Genomic DNA, 27,202 nt, shown 5'->3' with positions numbered 1-27,202 from the left:
TTTGGAGACTGCTGGCTAATAGTAGGGCCTTGAAAAGTCCTGCCTTGGAATAAGAATTTTAACTTTTAATTGAATTCAGTAAATATTTACTGAGCAGTAACTATGAACAAGGCAGTGTTTAAGGTATATATAGAGACACAAAAGCTTGTTTCTTACTCATGTTCCAGGCCAATGCGTGTTGCGTGGAGGTTGAAGGGGAGCTCTTTTTAACCTAGGACGGGGCCTCAGTTTCCTCTACTGGGTCTTCTGCATCTGCTGGCAGATGAAGGAATAAAGTATGGAGGACAGTGTTGAGGTTTTTAATGGGACAGGCCTGGAAATAATCACTTCTGCCCCTATACCACTGGCCAGAACTCAGTGTTATGGTCTTAACCAACTAGGAAATGTAGTCTACTTCAGGAGGAAAAAGGAAGTGAACAAGTAGCCATTCCCTTCCATACATAACATCCCTGCCCTCAAGAATCCTCTGACTGAGTGGAAGAGGTGGACATAGCTAAAACATGTAGAAGGCAGGCCTGATAAGTGTTACAATAGAAGTTTAAATGGAGTGATATGAGTGTATAGGGAAGAGAAAGATTAATTTTGATTAGAAAGGTAGACTCATTCTAGCAACAAAATGAAAGTGGAAATGGGAGAATTCAGGACATATTTAGGGGAGGCAGGTTATATAACTGAAATGTAGAGAATGCAGGTCGATGTAATAGATGAGGTAAGAGAGGTTGGGGTCAGATCATTCAGACTCTTGAATAACACGCTAAAGGGGCTGTGAGCTGCCACAACAATTTTTTGAGTAGCCAATAGCTTCTCAAGTGGAGGGGTTGTGTCTTAATCATTTTTATATCCTTTTTATAACCAAATGGAGAGATAATATAACATTGTGGTTAAGAGCACAGACTTTGGGGGAAAAAAAAAAAAAGCACAGACTTTGGGAATTCCCTAGCAGTCCAGTGGTTAAAACTCCGCGCTTCCATTGCAGAGTGCGGGTTTGCCCCGTTCGGGGAACTAAGATCCTGCATGACACATGGTGCGGCCAAAAAAAAAACAGAGAGAGCACAGACTTTGGAACCCACTGTTTAGGTTTGACTCCTGGCTCTGCCACTTATTAGCTGTTATGACTTTGGGCAAGTTACTTAATTTCTCTGAGCCTGTTTCTTCATCTATATGATTAGGTTAATAAAAGTGTTACTTCATTGGGTTATCGTGAGAATTAAATGAACACAACGTAGGACTTACCTGGTGGCACAGTGGTTAAGAATACGCCTGCCAATGCAGGGGACACGGGTTCGAGCCCTGGTCTGGGAAGATCCCACGTGCCACAGAGCAACTAAGCCCGTGCGCCACAACTACTGAGCCTGTGTGCCACAACTACTGGAGTCCGTGCACCTAGAGCCCGTGCTCCACAGCAAGAGAAGCCACCGCAATGAGAAGACAGCGCACAGAGGCGAAGAGTAGCCACCGCTTGCTGCAGCTAGAGAAAGCCCACGTGCAGCAACAAAGACCCAACACAGCCAAAAATAAATAAATAAATAAATTTATTACAACAATGAATATAACATAAAGTGCTTAGAACAATGCCTAGATGGTAAGCGTGCTTTGAGTTAGTTGTTATCATAATTATTATGATCATTACCAGTGCCTGGCACACAGTGGCACTCGGTAATTTTTGAGTGGTCAGAGTTGTGTTTTAAATTACCCAGCAAGTGTTTATATACTGTCATATGCCAGGCAAGAGAATGCTATTAAGAAGCTTATAGTCTAGTAGGGGAGATATAAGGCATATTATAAAACAGTTAAAGGTAGAAAATGATGATGCTATACCAGTGTGGTGTTGATGGAGTGCCTTGGCAATTCAGAAGCATGCTCGGTCAAAAATACTTCTACTTAGAGGGAGCCAAAGTCTCTGGTCAAAGTCTAGTTTACCAGTAGTATCAGAGCTGGGAGTTTCCTGTTGTAGTCTTACTAACTTTAGAGTAGTGATCAGCTAGCTATCCTTGGTCTACACTGAGCCTTGCCACTCAACATATAAGTCCATAGACCAAGCAGCATTAGCATCACCTGGGAGCTTTTTAGAAATTCAGAATTTCAAGTCCCCCCTGACCTATAGAATCTAAGTCTGCAGTTTACATGATTTCTAGGTAATCTGTTTCCACATTAAAATTTAGGAAGCACTGGTCTAAAAAAATCAAAAGCAACGTGAATGTGTGTGTAATATGAAATTAAAAATAACAAAGCTGAGTAATCTAATCACTCACTCTCAAGCATATCCATTAAGAAAGTGCTCCCTTCCCGAGCTAAGTAATTTTATCTTGCATGATTTTGGGTGGTGGTAGTGGAGAATAAGAATCAATCAGAATGTAACTTTTTTTAGATCCTGTTTCTTACCAAAAGTGATTTTAAGCTTCAGCCACAGTTTAGATTTTGATTAAAGAAGCAATACAAATTTCAGTAAAAACTTATTGTTGATATTAAATGCTTTTCTAGGCATAAATCATTTCCCTGTTAAGGATGAGTAATATATACCTTTTAAAATATATTCTGTTTATAGCAACTGGAATGATTAACTCTGCTCAAGCTCTTCTTGCAATATAAAGCTAATGCCTGTCTCAGCTTGCCAGCTCTGTAACACCATTTTCGACATGGTGGTGGTGGAGAGGAAGTGAGGGTGAGGAGGCCTGGCAGAAAAGTTTCACATAGAGGTAGAATTGTGCGACACCACTGTGATGTGGTGATGAGAGTAGGAAGTGTGAGTAGGAAGTGTGGTGCTGGAAAGGAAGTGAGGGTGAGGAGGTCTGGCAGAAAAGTTTCACATAGAGGTAGAATTGTGCGACACCACTGTGATGTGGCGATGAGAGTAGGAGGTGGGGAAGACTGTCACATGAAGCCAGTGCCTGCCTGAATGTGTCGTCTGTGACATCTCTGTGGATGATGTGGTCATAGTGACAGTGGGTCTGGGGGGAAGGGAAGCAAGGGTGTATCACACCCAAACCAAATACTTTCAGCTTCTAGGAGATCCATAACTTTAGAACGTAGCCATTGTTTTGCTAGTAGAATCCTATTACCTAGCTTCTATATAAATATTTGATTAAATAAAGTAAACGCCTCTTGGCTTTCCAGCCTTATACCTGCCTCTAAATGTTCTTTCTTATAAAATGAGTTTACATTGTGAAGCTAATTTGGTGATTACTGCTTTTTCATTCAAGAAATGCTTCTTTAGCATCTTACGTGCAAAGCATTGTATGTCAGGCACTGTATATAGAAATAAATTAGATGAGATCTGTACTCTTAAAAACCTTTCTTATATTCCAGTCTGGAGAAGAAGTCAGAAAGGTAAAGAGAAGAATAGCTAACATTCTCTAGTGCTTATTATGTTCCAGGAGCTCAAGTTGTCTCATTTTATCTTCACAATATCCATATAGGTTAGGTAATATTTACATTGCCATTTTGCATGTGGAAAACTCTGAAATACAGAGAGGTCATCAGTAAGTGGCAGAACCAGGATTCAAATCCAAGTAGTCTGACTCCACACCCTGGACTACTTCACTTATGCTAATGAGCAGTCTTTCAAAGAAGGATGTTAGCAGTACTGGGGGGCAGGAAGAGAGAGAGAGAGTACTAATGTTTACTGAGGGCATCCTGGAGATCCTTGTAGAGAAGATGAAATTTTAGCTGATCCTAGAAGGATAATTTTCAGTAAGTAAATGAAGTCTTCCAGCTCAGGGAGGAGCTTTCACTTAAGTTTCCAGGTCATAAAAATCATTCATGCCTTTCAACAAATCTTTACTGAGAGCTTCCTTACTGTGTGCAAGGTACTATACTAGGTGCTAGAAATACAGAGATAAATAAAACTCTGAATCTTCCACAGTAAGGAAAGTTACAAGAGAGTAATGTGGGCAGAAGGCAGGTTATAATGAGTTTAGAAACGAAGGAAGGTTAAAGATATGTAGATAGTGTATGTAACCTTAAAATTTGGTTACAAGTGCAAAGAGTGTATTAGGATCATATTTTAGGGAGAGGGACAAGGGAAGCAATTTTTAAGATGGGTAAATTTAAATATATTTGTAGGATAGACAGAGGAAAGGGAGAGATGAGTGAAGAATAAGGCTGATGGGAAAGTGTGAGCTTCCAAAGAGAAGCTGGAGCAAATCATGGAAAGTTTCAAGTGCTGTGGTAAGGAATTTTGACATTATTCTATGGGCAGAAGGGAACCATTGAAGGTTTATGAAGAAGGAAATGACATATTTTGTGTTTTGAAAAGGTAACTCTAATAGCCATGTAAGGGATGGCATAATTTAGAATCATTAATAATAACAAAATAAAAAACAATTAACCTTTATTTGATCATAGGCTAGACATTGCTAAACATTGTCCCTGAAATATCCATTTAATCCTCCTAACAATCCTTTAAGGTAGTGTTATTTTCAGGTCCATTTTTTTCAGATAAGGAAATGGAGATTTATAAAGGTTAAGTAACTTGTTTTAAATTCCCCTAGGTGGATATGGATAGATTTCTATGCTCTAGTGCAAAGGTGAGCAAACTCTTTCTGTAAAGGACTAGATAGTAAATGTTTTAGTCTTTGCAAGCCATACAGTCTCTGTCACAACTATTCAACTCTGCTTTTGTAGCACAAAAGCAGCCATAGAAAATACCATGTCTGGGCTTCCCTGGTGGCGCAGTGGTTGAGAGTCCACCTGCCGATGCAGGGAACACGGGTTCGTACCCCGGGCCGGGAAGATCCCACATGCCGCAGAGCAGCTGGGCCCGTGAGCCATGGCCGCTGAGCCTGCGCGTCCAGAGCCTGTGCTCCGCAACGGGAGAGGCCACAGCAGTGAGAGGCCTGCGTACCACTAAAAAAAAAAAAAAAGAAAGAAAGAAAATACCATGTCTGTTCCAATAAAACTTTATGAAAACGAGTAGTAGGCCATAGTTATTAACCACTGTTAGTGCCCATTATAGTTTAGAAAGCTGTAGTGAAGGAAGAAACATAGCGTATTGTATTTTACTTTACCTCTTTTTGCTATGGAGGGGTAATGAGAATAGAATTATCCTTAGGTAGGAATACCATTTAATCTCAGAGAAGCATCCTTTCTGTAAGAGGTTCACTAGAAACAGCTATTTAAATATTTTTTAAATTTATTTTTGGCTGCGTTGGGTCTTCGTTGCTGTGCGCGGCTTTCTCTAGTTGCGGTGAGCAGGGGCTACTCTTTGTTGCAGTGCACAGGCTTCTCATTGCGGTGGCTTTTCTTGTTGTGGAGCATGGGTTCTAGGCGCGTGCGCTTCAGTGGTTGCAGCACGCAGGCTCAGTAGTTGTGGCATGCGGGCCCTAGAGTGCACAGAGTTTAGTAGTTGCGGTGTGTGGGCTCAGTAGTTGCAGCACGTGGGCTCTAGAGCGCAGGCTCAGTAGTTGTGGTGCATGGGCTTAGTTGCTCCGCAGCATGTGGGATCTTCCTGGACCAGGGATCGAACCCGTCACCCCTGCATTGGCAGGCAGATTCTTAACCACTACGCCACCAAGGAAGTCCCTAGAAACAGCTATTTATGCATACAATTTAACCACATTCTGCAAAACACCCACTTAACCTTTTATTACAATTGCTTTCCAACAGAATTACCCCTAGAATGAAAATTCTGTGAGAGAAGGGACTTTGTTTTATTCACTGTCCTGTCCCTAATGCCTTACATATAGTGGCCATTCAATAAATAGTTGTTGAATAAATGAATGGAATACTGACTGTCATAATTCCAGTGATTGGGGAATTGTATGAACACTTAGAGAACAGTGACCTATTTTTAAGATACCTCTACAGTAAAGAAGATGTGGTATATATACATGATGGAATATTACTCAGCCGTAAAAAAGAATGAAATAATGCCATTTGCGGCAACATGGATGGACCTAGAGATTATCATACTAACTGAAGACAGAGAAAGACAAATGTCATATGATATCACTTATATGTGGAATGTGAAAAAAATGATACAAATGAACTTATATACAAAAATAGAAATAGACCCACAGACATAGAAAATAATCTTATGATTACCAAAAGAGAAGGGTGTGGGGGAAGGATATATTAGGAGTTTGGGATTAATATATACACACTACTAAATATAAAATAGAAAACCAAGAAGGACCTACTATATGATGCAGGGAACTATACTCAGTATTTTGTAATAAACTATAAGGGAAACGAATCTGAAAAAGTATATATATATATATATGAATCACTTTACTGTACATCTGAAAGTAATACAACATTGTAAATCAGCTGTACTTCAATAAAAAAATTATTACCAAAAAAATAAAATGTCTTTAAGAAGAATAAAGAAGATACCGCTACAGCTGCATCTCCCCTAGATTGATCGTTTTCTCATTTATCTTGCCTGGATTTCCTTTGCTCTAGTACAGCTTCCTATCTTTTACCCAACTAGTTTCTGATGTTAACTGAAACTCTCAGATGCTCTATCTGCATAGCTTATAGATGCTATACTGTGCTGGCCAGAAACATTCAGGAGTCCAGATTCAGTCTTCCAGCACTCTGTGTTACTTATGTTCATTATTGTTTAGACTTCTACCTGTCCCACATTCCTCCCCTCATTCTCTTCTGTATTAGGTAGTGAGTTTCATAGTAAAGAAACTGACAGATGAAAAAAGTTAAATGTCCCACTTTTACAAAGCAGGGGATGGAGGTAGGGACAAAGGATGGGGAGTGGAGGGGAGAGTAGGCATACGTAGAAACCAGCTTCTGCCCAGCCACCTGTGACCAAATTGGATTCTTACCTGGTCCACTTCTAAGTTATAATTATGAAAATGGCTTACATTTTTTGAACTCTTACTGTGTACCAGTCACTGTGCTATGAACTTTACATTCATTATTTCATTCAGTCTTTCCAACAACCTTACCTTGTGGACACTTATCCTATTTTACAGAGAGGGAAACTAATGCTTGCCTAGTAAAGAGTGGAGGTGGGATTTGAACCCACACCATCTAACTTCAAAGCTCTTTTAACTACTCTGTTATTTCGCTTCCTATTTATTCCCAAGCCAGAGGTAAGTTTCAGCTAGTCACTGGAACCTGCATCCTGTTTTCCATACTACCTAGATATTTCATTGGGTTCTTTCCTTCCTCAAGTCCCCACTGTGTCTCTGGATGCACTTAGAGAAAACCAGTGGTCCAGAAACCACCTCTTGGAGAAACTCTGAAATTTCCACATTAGTAATTTTGGTTGAAGCAGCATGTCTTTAAAACTGCTGTGATGTTACAGCGACCAGGCATTCTCCCTCACTTTCTTTTCACTCAACAATTATTTACTGAGTGAGCAAACTATTTGCTAGGCACTGTTAGGTGCTTGAGCACAGGGAAGAATATGACCTGGACTCTGCCTTCCTGGAACTTTATGGTCCTTTCCAGCACAGTCACTGCTGTGCCTTCACTCTTACTTTAGTCAGTCTCTTCCTTTTCCTTTGCCCTTCTAAACTAGAACTTACTTGGGACCTGTGGGTATTGTTAATGAGACTTCCTTCTTGACAACCCAAGCCCCAACTGTCACTGACTTTATGTCATTTATTTTCTCCTACTTTATAATCATCAATCATAATAATTGATTTATGATTTTTATTTAAAAATTATTTTTATATATAAATGTAGCCTGTTGGTTGAAAAAACTTCAAATATGACATAATTATGTGCACTAAAAATCACCCTTTTCTCCCTCAGTACCATGTATTATTAATGCTTCTAGACATTTTCTATTAATATACAACTTTTTTTATACAAATGGGATTTTAAAGCTCGATGTTTTCATTTAATGGTATATTTTGGGTATGTTCTCATGTCAGTGCATAAAGTTTAATTCATTCTTTTTAATGCTATATAGTATTCCAATCTATGAATAAAGCCATAAATTTTAAAAAATATTTATTTATTTTTGGCTGTGTTGGGTCTTTGTTGCTGCGCGTGGGCTTTCTCTAGTTGGGGCGAGCAGGGGCTACTCTTTGTTGTGGTGCACGGGCTTCTCATCGCTGTGGCTTCTCTTGCTGTGGAGCATGGGCTCTAGGCATGTGGGCTTTAGTAGTTGTGGTGCGTGGGTGCAGAAGTTGTGGCCCGCAGGCTCTAGAGCACAGTCTCAGTAGTTGTGGAAACACGGGCTTAGTTGCTCCGCGGCACGTGGGATCTTCGTGGACCAGGGCTCAAACCCGTGTCCCCTGCATTGGCAGGGGGATTATTTTTTTTCTTTTTGCGGTACGTGGGCTTCTCACTGTTGTGGCCTCTCCCGTTGCGGAGCACAGGCTCCGGACGCGCAGGCCCAGCGGCCATGGTTCACGGGCCCAGCCACTCTGCGGCATGTGGGATCTTCCCGGACCGGGGCATGAACCCGCGTCCCCTGCATTGGCAGGCAGGCTCTTAACCACTGCGCCAACAGGGAAGCCCTGGCAGGGGGATTCTTAAACACTGCGCCACTAGAGAAGCCCTATACCATAAATATTTAACAAGTTTTTATTGGTGGGTATTTAGATTCACATACACCGGTGAAGTAGATGTCCTTTTATGTGAATTTTTGCTCACCCAAATTGAGTATACTTGTAAGATAAATTCCTAGAGGTGGAATTGTTGGAGCAATTAAAATTTTTGCTAGATGTGATCAGTTAATTACCCTTTGAAAAAGTTGTGCCAGGAGCTCAACAGTGTTTCCTATCCCAGTTTCCTTACCTTCTGGACAACACTGAGCATTAGCATTCTTTTTTATTTTTTTGGCTGTGCCGCGTGGCTTACAGGATCCTGGTTCCCTGACCAGAGACTCAACCTAACCCCTGGCCCACCAGGGAATTCGCCAAGCATTATCATTCTTAATCTTTGTTCATTGATAGATTTAAAAGGTAGTATCTCCTGTTTTAGTGTACATCTCTCTAATTATGAGGGAATTAGAGTACATTTTGATATTATTAGCCCTTTATTATTTTTGTGTGAGTTATACACGTACCTTTTGCTTATTTTTCTACTGGGTTCTTTTTTTTTTTTTGGCGGTACGCGGGCCTCTCACTGTTGTGGCCTCTCCCATTGCGGAGCACAGGCTCCGGACGCGCAGGCTCAGCGGCCATGGTTCACGGGCCCAGCCGCTCCACGGCATGTGGGATCCTCCCAGACCGGGGCACGAACCTGCGTCCCCTGCATCAGCATGGACTCTCAACCACTGCGCCACTAGGGAAGCCCTCTACTGGGTTCTTTTTAAAATTACATATTTAGAAGAGTTCTTTTTATGTCAAGGAAGTTAGCCCTTTGTCATCTAGCCAATGCGGGTGCTCCCAACCCCAGTTTGTTGTTTGTAAATTACAGACCATCAGATTGGGTAGTTCAACCTACTTACTTTCTAGGTGAGGAAACTGAGCCCCATAGGGTTAATGACCTTTCTGTGTGTGTGAGCACGTAGTCAGATAATGGCAGAGCTAAACCAGCACCAGGTTTCTTTGCTTCCAGTTTGGTGCTTGTTCCATTATACCATGCTGTTTTTAAAGGCTTGCTCCTCTCCCTCTTCTACCATTGCTTTTTACTACTAGGTCTTGCCGCAACCAGATGTTTCATGATAAACTTAGAAAGTTGCAGGAGTGCTATCAAGGTTTGTTATACAGCAGGGGTCCCCAAGCCACGGGCTGAGGACCAGCAACGGTCTGCGGCCTGTTAGGAACCGCACAGCAGGAGGTGAACGGCAGGCGAGCGATCCAAGCTTCCTCTGCCCCCAATGCTCCCCATTGCTCGCATTACCACCTGAACCATTCCCCCACCCCCACCCCACCCCCTTCCCGGGAAAACTGTCTTCCACGAAACCCATTCCTGGTGGTGAAAAGGTTGGGGACTGCTGTTATACAGGAGACCAGTAGACTTCACAGGTATTGGATTGTCTCGCATGTGCAACTACACTAGTTATGTTCATGTCCTTTTCATTTGTTTAAAAAAACATCTGTTTCGTTTTGTAGGTTCATGGGTGTGTGTGTACATCAAGGACAATTGCATGCACTCACAGAGGTAAGACTTCAATGAGCGTGTTGAAGTGACTTCTTTGCCTTAGTTTCAGCATGTATGGTTCCACTGTAATTGTTACTCACATATGTACGCAAAATATGTGTGCATTTATGGTTATGCAAAAATGGCACATTAACAATGTTTTCTTCTGTAGCCTGGGGACAGTGGCCATACCTATTAATACTCTTGGATTCCCTAATAACACGTGGTGAGTTCTTGGGGAATGAGTGCTCAAATATTATATTGGTTCTTGCTGCCTAGATGACCCCCTCCTAAACTAAAGGATGGCATCACTTGGCTGCAAACTCTATCATGGCAACAAATTCCCAGACTACCCAGAAATTTGTGGTGTCCTGATCTAAAATTCCACTGTTGCTGCTCTAGTTTCCTGATTGAAGGAAACTACTCCTTGGAGAATTTACATCTTTATTCTCATTTCATTTTCAGCCTCTTATAGGCAGGTAAATATGTGGTAGTCATTACTCAGCCTCTGAGGACCAGAGAATCCTCTCTGGAACAAAGGCTTCCCAAATTCAGGTACTGGGTTACGAACTTCAGAATTTGCTTGGGTGCTTCTTAGATACACAGATTCCTGGAATACTCTAGGTTTAGTAGGTCTTCAGAGGGCCCGTATGTATTCTTGAAAGCTCTTCAGATTATTCTAATGAGCATCTAGGTTTGAGAATCTATGTTCTAGAATGTTTTCACATTTCTCCTTGAGAAGTACCAAAATACAAGGTGAAGAAATTTAGGAAGGAAAATTGTTTAACAGAATTTGCAAGAGCATTGGTTTCCTGCTGGCTTGGTACCTGGTATTAATCATTAATATCTTATCAAGGAGGGTCCCATGTGCCTTACCCTATGTCTTTTTTCTCAATTACTGAGGATACCGGAACGTGAAGTGTGTGTAGCTATGTCCTGCCTCTTGTATGGAAGACCAAAGAAAGTGGGTTGGTGAGGCAGTGAAGAGCATGGGCTCTGTAGTATTGATTGCCTAGGTTTGAATCTCCCTGTGCTGCAGTGTTTTCACTTGTAAAACAGGAATAATGATAGTAGTACCTATCCCAGGGAATCTAGATAGGGAAGAGGACTATAGCTGGGCCCTAAAGTATTTGAATTTTAAAAGTCTGGGGTAAAAGACAGATCGAAGAGTAGCTAGGGAGATAGGAAGAAAACCCAGGAGTGTGTTGGCCTGGAATGGAAAGGAAGGGGTTTCAGGGAGGAAGGAGTAATTATGTAATTGTGGCAAATAACTGTTGGTTAGATCATGACCTCACAGTGATATTGTGAGGATGAAATATAAAATGCTTATTTAACACAGTACCTGGCATGTAGTGATTGCTTAATACATTTTAACTATTACAGCTTGAATTGTCAGTATTTTTCATTTGGTACTTAGTTCTGTACTGCTGTTAATGTCATTAGATTTTTTAAAAATTTTACAAAGTATAACATAACAGAAAAGCACACATGAAAAGTGTGCATCTCACTAGGTTTTCACAAATGAACACACCCATAACCAGCATCCTGGATCAAGAAACATTTTCTGTGTATTTCTTTTCTCAGAAATAAGTCTATAAATTCCTCAGACAAAACTCTCTCCTCTCAAGCCTTCTATCCACCAAAGCTCTGGCACTAATAAACTAATAAACACTTGTAAAAGTATTTGTTGCACTCTCTGTTTATATCACTGTTTTCTGAAATGTGAGTTCATTGGAAGGGCTTGTGTGTTGGTTTTACTGACAAAGAAGAATGTGCTTTGAAATCTGTGATCATGTCTCAAGTTTAAAAGTGGGTGTAGTAGAAACGGCAGAGATGTATGATCATAATGCAACATTCTTTTGGCCATGTTGCACTTAAATAATATTTTCTGTTGCTTATTAGCTTGTTTATAGCCATATACAACATACAGTAAGTGCTTTGTGAGTATATTTCCAGTATCATTAATGAGATATTGATATAGTTTATGATATTAACAATCTTTATTATGATGTTAATAGGCTGAAGGCCGTGAAGCCCAGATATCCAAATGTTCTTGCTTGTTTTCAGAAGGGGATCAGCAAAAGCCATCATGCCATAGATTTCTGGAGACTCCTAGGTTTAATTGCCTTATAATTTGACTTGACAGCACAGTTATTGGTTTCACTAAGGATCATAAAAATAAATTACTAATAACATCAAGCATACTGCTTGGAACTTGGATGATATTTAGTAAATATTTCTTGGTTGGCAGAATGCCTGCCCTCCACAGTAATGTGAGCACCATTCCTTATTTCTCTTAAAATAGTTTACCAATAATTACAGTAGACAAGCATAGCTCTTATTAATGCCTATAAAGTATTGATATTATTAAGAAGAATATTTCTCATATACAATGGTGATATAGACTTCTCTGGGCTTCAACCATTTCCACAAGTCTTCATTGTAATTGTAGGCATTAATTGAACTTAGAACAGTAAGACATTTAGGTGTGTTTTTTTAAACTACCTTTAGTAAGGATACACTTCTAAGTTTTTAAGCAAATGAGTATTTGTTAAAGAGAAAGAAGTTGGTAAAAGATCAGGTAGAGGGACTTCCCTGGTGACGCAGTGGTTAAGAATCCGCCTGCCAACGCAGGGGTCACGGGTTTGATCCCTGGTCTGGGGAGATACCACATGCCACGGAGCAACTAAGCCCATGTGTCACAACTATTGAGCCTGTGTGCCACAACTACTGAACCCCGCACGCCTAGAGCCCATGCTTCGCAACGAGAAGCCACCACAATGAGGAGCCCGTGTGCTGCAACAAAGAGTAGTCCCCACTCAGCACAACTGGAGAAACCCTGTGCAACAACGAGGACCCAAAGCAGCCATAAATAATAAAAATAAATAAATAAATAAATAAATAAATGTTCCTTTAAAAAAAAAAAGATTAGGTGTAGAACCTTTTGAGTTTAATAAGTTGAATTAAGAATCTAAAAGTGTGTCTTTGACTCAGAAGACCTAACCTTATCTTTCATTTGGTCACAAATAGCAAGGAAGTGGAAATCTTTGGTTTTTAAAGACAGAAAATATAACCGTATGGTCAGTTAGCTATTGCTGTATAATATCCAACCACAAAACCATGCAACAATAAACATTTATTTCTGATACCTCTGCAGGTTCAGCTAAGCTGAGCTGGGCCCAGTTGGGCAGTTCTGCTGCTCTCACTTGTGCTCACTCATGCATCTGCAGGTCAGCTGGTGGTCTGCTCTAGGCTGGGCTTTGTGGGGCACTTTGCTCCAGCTGTTTCTCATTCTCTTCTGGGACCAGTGGGCTAACCTGGACATGTCCTTTTTAAGATGAAACCAGAATAGCAAGAGTATGCCAGCCCATTTGCACAAGTGCTTTTCATGATTCTGCTTATGTTCAAGTTTGCTTGGCCAACATCCTGTTGAACAAAGCAAGTCACATGCCCGAGTCCACACTGGGAGCATACTGCAAAGTTACATGTCAAAGGACATTGATTCAGTAAGGGGTGAAGAATTGGAACCTTTGTTTGCAATTTCCCATACCCTATAAATATCCCAGTCAGCACATCATAATTATCTGTCTTTTCTACCCTACTTGAGGGTAAAGACTTGCTCTCATTTTCAAAATCATAACTACCAGTTACTAAACTCCCACTATGGGCTAAGTGCTTTGCTTGGTGTTTTATATATTAGCTATAATTCTCACAATTCTACAGTCCTATTTCCTCTGTTTTATAGATGAAAAAACTAAGGCTTAGAGAAATTAAATGATTTCCCCAAAGTAGGATTTAGATCCAGATTCATCTGACTTCAAAGCCTGTACTGTTTCCATTACAACATGATGTCCTTAATTCACGTATGTATTCCCCTTACTGCTGAGCACAGGTTCTTGTATGTGTAGCATGTGTAGTATTTGTAGAATTCGATTCTGACTAACTTTGTATATTTTGGGTTATTTGGGAAAGCTGTTTTCTGGTTACTGGATATATTAGAATGTATTTGGGTACAAGTAACAGAAAATAGTTAAATGGCCTTAAACAACAAAAGGACATATAAACTGGAATTCCAGAAGTTTATTAGGTTAGGGGTTGGTTTAATTCAACAGCTAAATAGATGTTATCCAGAAACCCCCCCCCACCTCTTTCCATCTCTTTGTTCTGTGCTTATGTTGTCAGCTTCACCCTAAGGTTGGCTGTCATTTATAATCAAAAAGTGGCTGCCACCAACTTACATGCTATATGTTTTCTCTTTTCTCTTCTATATTCAAGATGGGGGGTGCTGTCAAAGAAAGAGAGGAGAGAGAGATGCTTTCAGACACATTATACGACATCTCATAATTTTTTGTGTGCTTTGTTTTTGTTGTTGTTGTTTTGTGGTACGCAGGCCTTTCACTGTTGTGGCCTCCCCCGTTGTGGAGCACAGGCTCCGGATGCGCAGGTTCAGCGGCCATGGCTCACGGGCCTAGCCGCTCCGCGGCATGTGGGATCTTCCCAGACCGGGGCACGAACCCGTGTCCCCTGCATCAGCAGGTGGACTCTCAACCACTGCGCCACCAGGGAAGCTCTGTTGTTTTGTTGTTATTCTTGTTTTTTAGTTTGTTAAGAAAAGCACAAAGAGGGAAATATCCTCATAATCAAACAGTGTGGGGAACCTCTTTGTGCAGAACCTCTTAGTGCCTAGAAGATTGGGAATTTGGGGGGATGAGTAGGGTATAAGGTTATGGGGCAGGGGCCTCAAGTGACAATACTCTGGTCCAGGGAGTCAGCAAAAGAATTGCTTGGCGGGTAGGATGTTTTGGGGTCTTTCTTGCCATTTCTGCCATGGAGAAACTATTCTTTTTTCCACTGTGGCAATGAGAACCACTTAGCTATAAACAGAGCAATTGCTTGGCCTCTTTACAGCGAAGTCACCTCAGCCAGGTAGATACTTGGTACTGAAAGAAATGCTCTTCCCTCATGAGGGAGTGGTCAGCCCTGCAGGTGGCTGAAGGGAATTTTTTAATTCACACAGCCCTCCTCCTCTTCTCACTCACCATTTCCACCCCAACTCTACACCTTCTTTCTTAAAGAAGAGTTACTTTGGAAACTCCTTGTTTATGTGGGTTGATGTGTGTTGTTTCTGAGTCGGTTTCTGTCAGACTTGTAAGAAGCCTTATATAATCAGAGAGCTTACAATGAAAGGAAACTCTGTGGGTTCAGTGACCAAACTCATGCATTATTTATAAAAATGAGCAGCCAGACCCCGATTCCAGTTTCTTGGTGTGCAGTGATATTGCCATTAGTTTTGCCTGCTGCTTTTCTTGCTTTTGTGTGACCCAGTACAGAGTATTCTCCTGGCCTTATTTACCTTGAGCCAAATGCAAAGTTGTCTGGTGCCTGCCTTGGGTTAACTTTGGCAGCATACCCATACCCTATCTTTTAAGCATGTGGCTGCTTTTCCTGTCCCTAATATATCTTTGCTTCAATTTGATATGCTACTACATGAGTAATCTTCATTAGGCATACTTTGATAATGTGATGCTTCTGTTTAAAAACTTCTGTTTAGCATTCTAGACTCTCTCTAATCGGATTTCAGAATTCAAATTGCTCCCTTTAGTTGGGTGGGTCTTTTTGCTGTCTTCTACACATGCTAGCCTTAGATATGCCTTCCAGGACCTGGGATGCCCTTGTCTCTCTTCTCCCTTCCACTTTCCAAGTTATGTCAAATCCCTCTAGTGGAACTCAGTCTCTTAAATAGGGTCTGTATAATGCCCTGTGTGGCTGGGCCCATAGTATATATAAGAAAGCTGAATTAACTCCAGTGTAAAGAGCCAGAAGTCAAAAATAGTGTGAAATGGGGCTTCCCTGGTGGTGCAGTGGATGGGAGTCTGCCTGCCAGTGCAGGGGACGCGGGTTCGATCCCTGGTCCGGGAGGATCCCACATGCCGCAGAGCGGCTGGGCCCGTGCGCCACAACTGCTGAGCCTGAACTCTGGAGCCCATGAGCCACAACTGCTGGAGCCCACGCGCCTAGAGCCCGTGCTCCGCAACGGGGGAGGCCACCGCAGTGGGGAGTCCACGCACCACAACGAAGACCCAGTGCAGCCAGGAATAAATAAAAATAAAAATTAAAAAAAAAAAAATAGTGTGAAATGTTACATCTCAAGTCCTTTCACAATTAGAAGTTTATTTTATTTATACTTGTAAAAAATAGCTAAAGCATTCCTATTAATACATGTTGGCATCTTCTTTACTTTTGAAAAAAGTAGCTTTTGTTTAACTTTTTGGTTTGGTCATTTAGTAATAAAGAAATCTCTAAATAAAATTGTGGTACATGTTTTCTGCCCTTATTTTTAGTAACTCCCTAAGACATGTGAGAAATAAGAATTTGCGGTTGGCAGTTTAACCCACAAATAATAGAAGAGTTCATTTAGTTTACTTTATTCTTTTTTTTTTTTTTTCTTTTTGCGGTATGCGGGCCTCTCACTGTTGTGGCCTCTCCCGTTGTGGAGCACAGGCTCCGGATGCGCAGGCCCAGCGGCCATGGCTCACGGGCCCAGCCGCTCCGCGGCATATGGGATCCTCCCAGACCGGGGCACGAACCCGTATCCCCTGCATCGGCAGGCGGACTCTCAACCACTGCGCCACCAGGGAGGCCCCTACTTTATTCTTAAAGAAGTTTTCCCCTGTCTTGCTAGCTTGCCTCTAGCTCATTTAGTCATTCAAAAAAAAAAATTTACTGGCTCTCACTATGTGTCCAGCACTATTCCAGGTACTGGGAATATAATAATGAACAAATAATTATCTCTACCCTCATGGAAATTACATTGTAATGAGGGGGGCGGACAGAGGAGTTAGATTAAACAGGAAAACAAATGGTAATATATATGGTGTTATGTGCTGTGGGGTTTGCAATTTTGAATATGTGGATAGGGGAAGTATCACAGAAGAGACAAAAATTAAGGAGGTAATGGAGCTAGCTATGTGAATATCTGGGGAAAGAGTGTTCTAGGCAGTGGGAACAGTAAGTGCGAAGACATAGTGGCAGAAATGCCTGGTGCTGAATGTGGTCGAAGAACTCCAAAGACGGTGACGTGGCTGCAGCAGAGAGAGTTAAAAAGAACAGTAGTAGATGAAGGTCAGAGAGGAAACATGGGCCAGAGCACATAGTGTCTTACAGACCATTGTAAGAGTTTCAGCTTTTACTCAGGGTGAATTGAGAAGTCTTTGGAGGTTTTTGAGTAGAGTTGTGACATGATGTGACTTACCTTTTAACAGAATCACCCTGGCTATTGTGTGGTGAATAGACTGAAAAGGAGGCAAGGTTGAAAGCAGGAAGACTAGTTAAGAGAGACTATTGCAACAGGGTCCATGCAATAAATAGAGACTATGCCAAAAAAAGTGAGAAATGATGGTAAATTGGACCAGAGTGGTAGCAGTGGACCTTGTGATTCTGGATCTATTTTTTTTTTTTTTTTTTTTGCGGTATGCGGGCCTCTCACTGTCGTGGCCTCCCCCGTTGCGGAGCACAGGCTCCGGACGCGCAGGCTCCGGACGCGCAGGCTCAGCGGCCATGGCTCACGGGCCCAGCCGCTCCGCGGCATATGGGATCCTCCCAGACCGGGGCACGAACCCGTATCCCCTGCATCGGCAGGCGGACTCTCAACCACTTGCGCCACCAGGGAGGCCCCTCTGGATCTATTTTGAAAGTAGAGAAAACAGGCTTTCCTGATGCATTCGGTGAGAGGTTTGAGAAGATGAAATAACTCAAGGATAACCATAGTTTTTGGCCTGAGCATCTGAAGGATAGAGTTGCTGTTAATGGAGATGGGGAAGACTACAGGAGGTACAAGATGGGAACTGATCAAGAGGTCAGTTTTGAACAGGTTGAGTTTGAACCTGTTCAAGTTCAAGTTATCTCCGAAGTGGAGATAACTTCATAGAGCCTCAGGATTCCAGGGAGTACTCTGAATGATACCTTCCTTGTGCACATTCCTGTTTCTGTTTATCAGCTTTTTCACTAGAAAATATTTTATTGATTTAGAAAGAGGCGTTTTTCAACTGCTGTATTACTTCCCGAGTAATAATAATGAAAATCATTAAGTCGTTTTTCTTATTTCAGTGTGCCAGGTCCTGCTAAGCCTCTCCCTTGGCGGCGGGGGTGGGGATAAATTAGCGTACAATCCCATGGAATATATGCTATTTTCCCCATTTTACAGGTGAGAAATCTGAGGCTCAGAGAGAAATTAATTTATCTGAGGTCTCTTAGCTAAGTAGGGGAGCTGGGATTGAGTCAGGTTCCACCTGACTGTAATCCAGTTTACTCGACTTTAAGCTCCTTGATCCTGGCTATTTTGTTCACTGCTGAATTTTCAGTAACTGGCACATAAAGGCATGCAATTAATATTAGTTGGGTGAATGGATAAATGGATGAATGAATAAAAACTGCTTCCCAACACTTGAGCTTCCAGCAGTTAAACTGTTATCCACAAAGACATCTGCCTCTTTCAGGGTTGTTTACGCCAGCCATTTGATGAATCTTTTCACAGTGTTGATAGTGATAGGACAGAGAAGGATTTAGAAAATGGTTTATGAGATTTCTATCTAATATTTCTCTTAATCCTCCCCATGATTGTGAAACTAGTGTGGCATTTGAATTCATAGATCTCTTTGTGAGTTTCGGCTAAACCTGTTTCTAACAGAAGTTTTGACAAGTATGTTTTTCTTAACTTGGTAAGTGGTATCATTCATAGGAATTGGGTCTGTGTTGGCTCTTGACAGCTTTTCCTACTTTGGATTCTGTAGCAAGTAGGACAATGGAGAGAGGGTGGTCTCCCAATATACCCCTCACACATTCCTACACCTGATACCTAATTACTGTCTGTACCTTCTGTGTTTACTTGCTGTTTATGTTGGTCTTTTCTTGTTATCATGGTCACCATTGCTTGCTTATATAGTAAATTCTTAGATCAGTGATTCCAAAGTGAATCATAAGCTTTTCTTTCCTCAACATGCTCATTTTAGCTCATTTCACCTTCTCATAGTAATTGCTTGTGTCTATTTCCTACTCAACAAATAATTATTAAGCAGACACTTTGTGTCAACGGCCAGTTTAGGTGAACTTCAAAAAGGAGAAGTTGTTCTGTGAAGGGGCAGAAAAGTTGTCTAAAGCCTTCTGTAGTACTTGGCACAAGTAGCTACTTCATACATGTTTATTAAATGAATTACTAACTTGTAAAAGTATTAGTTGAGTGCTTAGCTTTTCTACAAATGATAGTTCTCTTTTCCTTCATCCCTGACCTCTCCCATTTTCTACATCTTATCAGTCACCATGACCTGACCATTTTACCTCTTACTACCCTGGATGCATTTACCTTAGGCCAGTTCCTTCTGCCATTGCCATCTCTTTCGCCACAACCTTCTAAACTAGTCTCCCTGTCAGTTTTGTTCCTCACCTTAAATCCATACTGTCCATATTGCGAGCCAGAGTGGTCCTTTTAAAATACAGATCTCTTTTTTAACCATCTTAGCAATTTTTAAGTGTACAATTCAATAGTTAGTATTAAATATGTTTTTATTGTTGTGCAACAGATTTCTGGATCTTCTTCATCTTGCAAAATTGAAACTCTATACTATTAAACAACTCCCCATTTCCCCCTTCCTCCAGTCCCTGGTAACTACTATTCTATTTTCTGTTTCTATGATTCTGACAACTCTAGGTACCTCAGAAAAGTGGAATCACACAGTATTTGTCTTTTTGTGACTGGCTCATTTTTCTTAACTTAGTGTCCTAAAGGTTCATCCATATTGTAACATGTGACAGAATTTCCATCCTTTTTAAGCCTGAATAATATTCCATTGTAAGTATATACGTACTATATTTTACTTATCTATTCATCTGTCAGTGGACATTTGGGTTGCTTTTACCTCTTGACTCTTGTGAATGATACTGCTTTGAACATAGGTGTGCATATGTCTCTCTGAGACTCTGTTTTCAGTTTTTTTGCATATATACCCAGAAGTGGAATTGCTGAATGATATAATAGTTCTATTTTTAATTTTTTGAGGAACCACCATACTGTTTTCCATAGCTATCATAACATTTTACAGTCCCACCAATAGTGCACAAGTGTTCTAATTTCTCCACATCCTTGTCAACACTTGCTATTTCCTGGGTTTTTTTTTTTAATAGTTGCATTCTAATGGGTGTGAGGTGATATCTCACTGTGATTTTCATTTGCATTTCTCCATCTCTAATTTGTTGCAGAGACTATCCTTTCCCTTTGATACATGAGGGTGTATTTCTGGGCTTTCTATTCTATTCCATTAGTCTATATGTCTGTCTTTTTGCTAGCGCCACAGTGTTTAATACAAATCTAATTTTGTTTTTCCTTGCATAAACCCTTCTATGGCTCCTCATTTCCCTCACGTTAAAGTCAAAACATCTAATCCTGGTACTCATTATCTCTGTGGCCTCACTGCTCATTCCTCTCTGACCTGTTGGTTCTTGTCTCAGTTGTGCACTACAGCTGTACTGAACCTCTTTCTCTTTCAGTCACAAATGGGATGTGACCCTTTCCACCTTCGGGTCTCTGCACCAGCTCTTCCCTCTGCCTAGGACACAATCCTTCCATCTCCCAATGGTCTGGCCAACTCCTATTTAACCTTCAGGACTCAGCTTAGATATTACTATCTCTGGGAAGCCTTTTCTAATCTCCCAAGATTAGTTAGGTACCCCTCCTACATGCTCCCATAATACAATACTATTTATCATTGACTTTAATTCACTGTTTGCTTGTGTATGTAGTTTATAAATCCCTTGAGGGCAAGGACTGTTTTGTTTGCATTGACATCCACTGGGTCCTGTATAGTGCCTGACAATGATAGCTGCTTATCATATATATTTTTTAATACCATCTTTAAAAAATTTTAAATTAATTAATTAATTAATTTGGGTTGTGCCAGGTTTAGTTGTGGCACGTGGGATCTTTGTTGCGGCATGCGGGATCTCTAGTTGTGGAATGCAGGATCTAGTTCCCCGACCAGGGATTGAACCTGGGCCCCCTGCATTGGGAGCACAGTCTTAACCACTGGACCACCCGGGAAGTCCCTTATCATATTTGTTGATTGAATGAATAAATGAATAATCAGTGGCATTTTCTGGCTCAAAAGCATTCAGTGATTTCCTCGCTGATTACAGTATAGTTTTGTAACCTTAGTTGCTTACCAGAATTGCTTAGGAGCTTTTTAGAAAGTGCAGATGCCAGGACATCACACAAGGCCTCTTGAGTTAAAGTCTTGGGTGAGGCCCAGGCATCTGTTTTTAAAAATAAATTAATAAAGCACCATAAGTTATTTTGATGCACAGCTAGTGTTAAAACATGGAACTCAGGATTAACTCTTAGCCTGATATTCGGTCCTCTGTGCTCTAGCCTCATCCTGCCTTTTTTCTTCTAGTTCTCCTCCTCTTTAACAAGTACTCTATAACTCAGGCAAACTGGGTTTAATGTGTTTACTAAACACTGTGTGTTTTCCTGCCTCTTTATTCATATTATTTCTTTTTTTTTTTTTTTTTTTCTTTTTGCGGTATGTGGGCCTCTCACTGTTGTGGCCTCTCCCGTTGCGGAGCACAGGCTCCGGATGCGCAGGCCCAGCGGCCATGGCTCACGGGCCCAGCCGCTCCGCGGCATATGGGATCCTCCCAGACCGGGGCACGAACCCGTATCCCCTGCATCGGCAGGCGGACTCTCAACCACTGCGCCACCAGGGAGGCCCTATTCATATTATTTCTTCAGCCCAGAATACACTCTTTGCCTTTATCCTATAGAAATCTTCCCTCCCTTCAAGACTTGGCTCAAAGTCCACTTATTCCTCCATAAAACCTTTCCTGATTCTTTCTCTGCCACCGCTAACCCTCCCTACCTCTCCCTTATGTAGTCAAAATGTTTCCCTCTGTTGACCTTCTCTTACACTTTTTTTGGCACCTCTTTTTAAACATTTTGCCATATATTAAAGTTATTTTTGCTTTAGTTTCCCTGCACAAGTGTAAGCTCCTAGAATAGAGGAGGAACCCAGGCTTCAGGGTCAAAAGACTTGGGTGTACAAATCCAGGTTCCACCATTACTAGTTGAATAGCCATAGCCAAGTTATTTAAATCTCTGGGCTTGATTTCCTCATTCATAAGAAAAGGATGACAGGTGGCGTAGTGGTTAACAATCTGCCCGCCAATGCAGGGGAAATGGGTTCGAGCCCTGCTCTGGGAACATCCCACCTGCCGCGGAGCAGCTAAGCCCGTGCACCACAACTACTGAAGCCTGCGCGCTCTAGAGCCTCTGCTCGGCAACAAGAGAAGCCCACGCACCGCAACGAAGAGTAGCCCCTGCTCGCCGCAACTAGAGAAAGCCTGCGTGCGGCAACGAAGACCCAACACAGCCAAAAAATAATAATAAATAAATAAAAATAAATCAATTTATTAAAAGAAAATAAAGAAAAGGATGACAGAATGTTTCAAGATCTTGCAAAGTTCAAATGAGGTAACTGTGAAAGTGCTAGGTTAAACCAGTTGCTGGTTATTATATAATGGCAGGGATAGTGTTTTACTTATCTGTATGCTCCTAATCTCCCAGCAGTACCTTGTGTTTAGGACACTCTTTTATAGACACTGGCTGAATGATTGAATAGGGAAAAAGGAAGCAAACAACAAACATTTTATGTCATCTAAAAAGTGAAGTTGAGGTAAATTTTCCAATGCATTTTAGTACTTGTATGAATGGCTGGAACTCTTGCCTCATGAATGGAGTAATTTCTAAATGGCCTCTTACGTTGTTCAATTGTGAGGCCTCTTGCATAGTCATCCTTTTCCTCTGTAACTAATTTGCTCAACAGTTTCTTTTCTACCCAGATTAGCTAGTCAATCAAACGTACGTTTCTGGTACACCCAGAAGGAACAGAACCGCGCACTAACTTACAAATAAAACAACAGACATGTTACTTACCTGATAAGTCTTTAAGTCAACTAAGGTGTTTGGATGAGAAAATATTTCATTTTTTTAACCAATAATTTATTGTACTTGGCAGTATCAGGGACACTTTTTTAAAAAATAACTTTTTTCTGATTATAAAATCATACATACTTGTTAGAGAAATAGCTAATATATCTGGAATGTAAAGTTTTGCATGCATTTTCTTTTTTTCATCCTATGACAACCCTGTGAGATATAGCTATTATGATTGCTATTTTATATAAAAGAAGCTAAGAATTAGATTAAATAATAACTGAAAAGCTCTTTTTCCATTTTTACCTACTGAACTCAATTTTCAAGTCTTAGTTTAAATTTTCACTGTACTATAGTGGCTTTTCCCAATGATCTCCCTCCATCTAGATCGTTACTTAGATTATTATTCTCTTTGATAGCACTCTTTCCTTTTTGTAGCACATCTCATAACATATAGTTCTTCATTTATTTGAATGTTTGTTTATTGTCTCTCTCATATGTTGGTTCCAGTAGGACTGGGACCATGTTCTGTTTTGTTTACCACTAGCAACAAATAGGTAACAGGTCATTGAAGAGCTTGGGGTTGGTGGAGGAAATAGCAGGCTTCCTCAGGCACTGCTGTTTTATTAAGCTCAGGGAGCTAAAGACCACATTCTTAGATGTTGGAAAGTTGGAGTATTGGTTAGAGGGCACCACAGTTAAGGAGAACAGTTGTGTTTAGTATGATTATTCTCTTCCCTAACTATTCTCTTCATAAAGCTAATATGGGTTACTTTGGCTCCTTGGCAAAGATATTATAGAAGGACTTCAATTATACGATGTGGGGCTTAGAATGGACTGCCTTTCAGGTCTATCCCATCATATTATATTGTTATTCCATACCCTTGGGCATTATTTTCCTCATGAGTATGTATCTTTGAAAAACACTGTGGATCCATCCATGAGATAAGTAAGGACAATGTATATATATGTTGATACTGACTAGCTTATCCTGTACATAAGGTCATAGAAATACTTTTCTGAGAATACCTAAAAGAAAAGGAGATATTCATGAAGATTAGGGAGAAGAAGATTAAAAATTTGAGAGAGAGAAAGAGGCTGGATCATACAGGGCCTTATAGGCCATGGTGAGGAGTTTGAATTTTGTTTTAAATACAGCAGGAAGCAGTTGAAGGATTTTAGACAGGAGAGTAGTAGGATACAATTTGCATTTTAAAATAGCACTTTGGCTGCTCTGGAGAATTGACTGTAGAGGGACGGAAGTGAGGGCAAGGAGACCAGTGAGGAGAAACTTATAGATTATATGAGAGATGTGAGTAGCTTGAACTGCAGTGGTATCTGTGAAGATTTTTAAAGATCTGTTTTAGAAATAGAAAGACAAGGTCTTGTGACTTAGGTAAGAAAGAAGTGTGAAGAATCAAATGATGCCCATTTTCTAGGTGGGTGGTTGTTTCATTTACTGAGATGTGGAAAACTTGGAGAGTGCTGCTGGAGAACTTCCTCAGCTGTGCGTGTATTACCTGGGATTTTTTTTTTTTTTAACATAACACTGTAATCGGCATAGTCTCTTCGCTACAGAAGACCAGACTCAGTCTTTGAGCTTTTCAGGGATAACACATCACTACATCTTAAAGCCCTTCCTTGGACAAGAGCTTTCTGGTCTAAGGTCTAAAGACTGAGGTAGCTGATGAGAGCTGATTCATGGAGAGTGTAGAAGGGATTTCTATATGTAGATAGATAGTTAGGGACCCTTAATTTGTTCATTAATTCAATTAGTATTTATTGGGGCTTATTCTGCTAGACACTGATCTAGGAATGGCATTGAACCTCTTCTCAGTGAACTCAAGAAGTGAAGTTAATTGTGTGTTAGGACTTTCTGAATTTATTTGGAAAGGGTTTAGAATTCAGTGCTGTGGTCATTCTCTGCTTTTAGTCATTTAGAAAAATGTTTTAGAATTTAGCATCCCTAGAACGCTTCTGAGTGACATGATATCCAGATCTGCTGCTTTGTTTGAATTGAGAGTTGGCCTTAGACCAGCATTAACTGCTTCCCAGAGAGTCCAGTGGCTGATAGAGGAAAGATAATTTGGAACATGGTAAAAAAAAATCTAGACTTAACTTCACTCAAGATTAATCATCTGATTTTTCTCATTTACTCTCTCTCTCTTTTTTTTTTTTTTTTGGCTGTGCAGTATGCAGGATCTTAGTTCCCCAACCAGGAATCGAACCCGTGCCCCCTGAAGTGGAAGCACAGAGTCCTAACCACTGGACTGCCAGGGAATTACAGAGGGCACATCATTCTGACACTTGAGATGGTCTGAAACCAAAGAAAAGGCTCTCTCTTTTTCCTTACAGCTGTAGATGCTTATGTGTACACCAGACCTCAAGTCTGTTTTCTCTGCAGTAGAACCAGAACTGGCTGAGTCTTCTATTCCCACCCCTTCCTTTGATAACTCCAACTAGTCTTTGTGAATTTTTGTGAACTTGCAGGTAATTAGTTACCTATCTGACCCTTAGCCTTCAGAGGAGATTTCTGCCTGTACTTGGAGTGACTATTGGGTTGGGAAGTTGTCTTCCACATAGCAAATTGGAAACCTTTCCTCCCTTTCTACCCCCCTACCTACCGTTTGCTACTAGAAGATACCATTTGAGCTTATAGTTGCCTCTAACTTTTGCTTGACTTCTTCCTTACCGAGAGACCAAGTAGTGTGTTGATATGGGCAAAAGAGGTAGAAGAAATGATTACCTCATTTGAGGACAGAGTTTCCTTTGATATAAATCACCTTAATTAGAAACTTAACCTCTTTTGGTTTCCATTTTCATTTTGTCCACTGTCAAGCCCTTACTCCTGAGATCTGCTAAGGGGAGGCAGGATGTGTTGTCTTCCTTAATAGATTGCTTTGTTCACTCTGAGCCCAATCACCAGGTGAATGTCAGAGGTTCCTGTCTGAAGCTGGAGGATGTGGGGTTGTAGTAGATGTGGGGTAGCAAGCTGGAGGGAAGAATGCTTTTAAACATGACCTTAATAGCCATGTTGCTGGTAGAGATATTATGGATTTGGGGATAGGAAAGCAATCTGGATGGAGTAGTCAAGAGCCCTGGGCTGATCATAAATCATGTCTGAAACCATTGATTGCTAGTAGAGCTTTATGGGGCAAAGAAAATAGTCTTATTGTTATCTTAGTTCATTTCTTTGAGAAGATTTGTTTTACAGATTTATCTTTTAATGTTTATTTAAACAAATTTGATTTTGATTATGAGATGTTTGCTGTAAGAACTAAAAATCTGTGGGAAAAGCTTAGTCGTTCCTTTTTTTTTTGTTTTTGTCTGTGTTGGGTCTTAGTTGGGGCACACAGGATCTTCGTTGCGGTATGCGGGGTCATTCATTGTGGTATGCAGGGTCTTTCGTTGTAGTGCATGGGCTGTCTAGGGCTGTCTAGTTGTGGCACGTGGGCTCAGTAGTTGTGGCGTGAGGGCTTAGTTGTCCTTCGGCATGTGGGATCTTGGTTCCCTGACCAGGGATCGAACCTGTGTCCCCTGCATTGGAAGGTGGATTCTTAACCACTGGACCACCAGGGATGTCCCAGTCATACTTTTTTGAACCTTGTGGGTAAACAGTCATTTTGTTGTTTATAGTAGTTTACGTGCATAGAAAAACACTCTTACTACTTCAGGTGCGTTAAACAAACATGTTCTTAAAGTGGTGAATGGGTTATACTAAGTGTCTGTGGGAAGTGTGAGGAAAGGGGCGATATCTTATGGCCTCTTCTACTTGGCTTTCAGCTACTGATAAAAGAAATACCCTCTGTAATTCTCAAAAGGAGATCTTAGATATATTTTTTAAGTCCATGTGATTCTGACCATTTTAAGGAATCTGCTGACAGAGTGTCAAAGGATCCTCAGAATTTCATATTACTGAGTGGCCAAACACACTGTTTTGTATTTTGCTTTAAATTCATTGCTACCATAGTATCTGCCATATAGTAAGCATTATTAAATGTTTGTTTTACATGATATTTATCAGAAAATTCCTCTCAAAGCACATTTCTCTTTTTGATCTTAAGTTACATTAATGACAGAATTGGGAGGGCTTCAAATAAAAGAGGGAACTTAAAATCTGCCTCTGTTTATTTAAATGTACTTAATCATTCATTTGTTAATTCAGCAATTTATTGTTTGTGTCACTGGATACTGGGCTTACAAAGTTGAGAAAGATCTGGTCCC

The 27,202-nt window shown here is 40.8% G+C and overlaps 1 protein-coding gene across 4 annotated transcripts in view; it reads left to right on the top strand.

The window, feature by feature from the left end:
- TESK2 (testis associated actin remodelling kinase 2) overlaps window positions 1-27,202 on the top strand; it is a 134,171-nt gene that overhangs the window by 84,466 nt on the left and 22,503 nt on the right. For all 4 annotated transcript variants that reach the window (XM_060089714.1, XM_060089713.1, XM_060089715.1 and 1 more), the window contains one exon: window positions 9,972-10,020. In XM_060089714.1, the coding sequence (XP_059945697.1) occupies window positions 9,972-10,020 (49 nt within the window). The remainder of the gene's footprint in view (window positions 1-9,971; window positions 10,021-27,202) is intronic.

The sequence above is a fragment of the Mesoplodon densirostris genome, chromosome 2 (genome assembly GCF_025265405.1).
Source record: "Mesoplodon densirostris isolate mMesDen1 chromosome 2, mMesDen1 primary haplotype, whole genome shotgun sequence".
Lineage (NCBI taxonomy): Eukaryota > Metazoa > Chordata > Mammalia > Artiodactyla > Ziphiidae > Mesoplodon > Mesoplodon densirostris.
The sequence above is the reverse complement of the archived record's forward strand: the minus strand, read 5'-3'. Positions and strand labels throughout refer to the sequence as shown.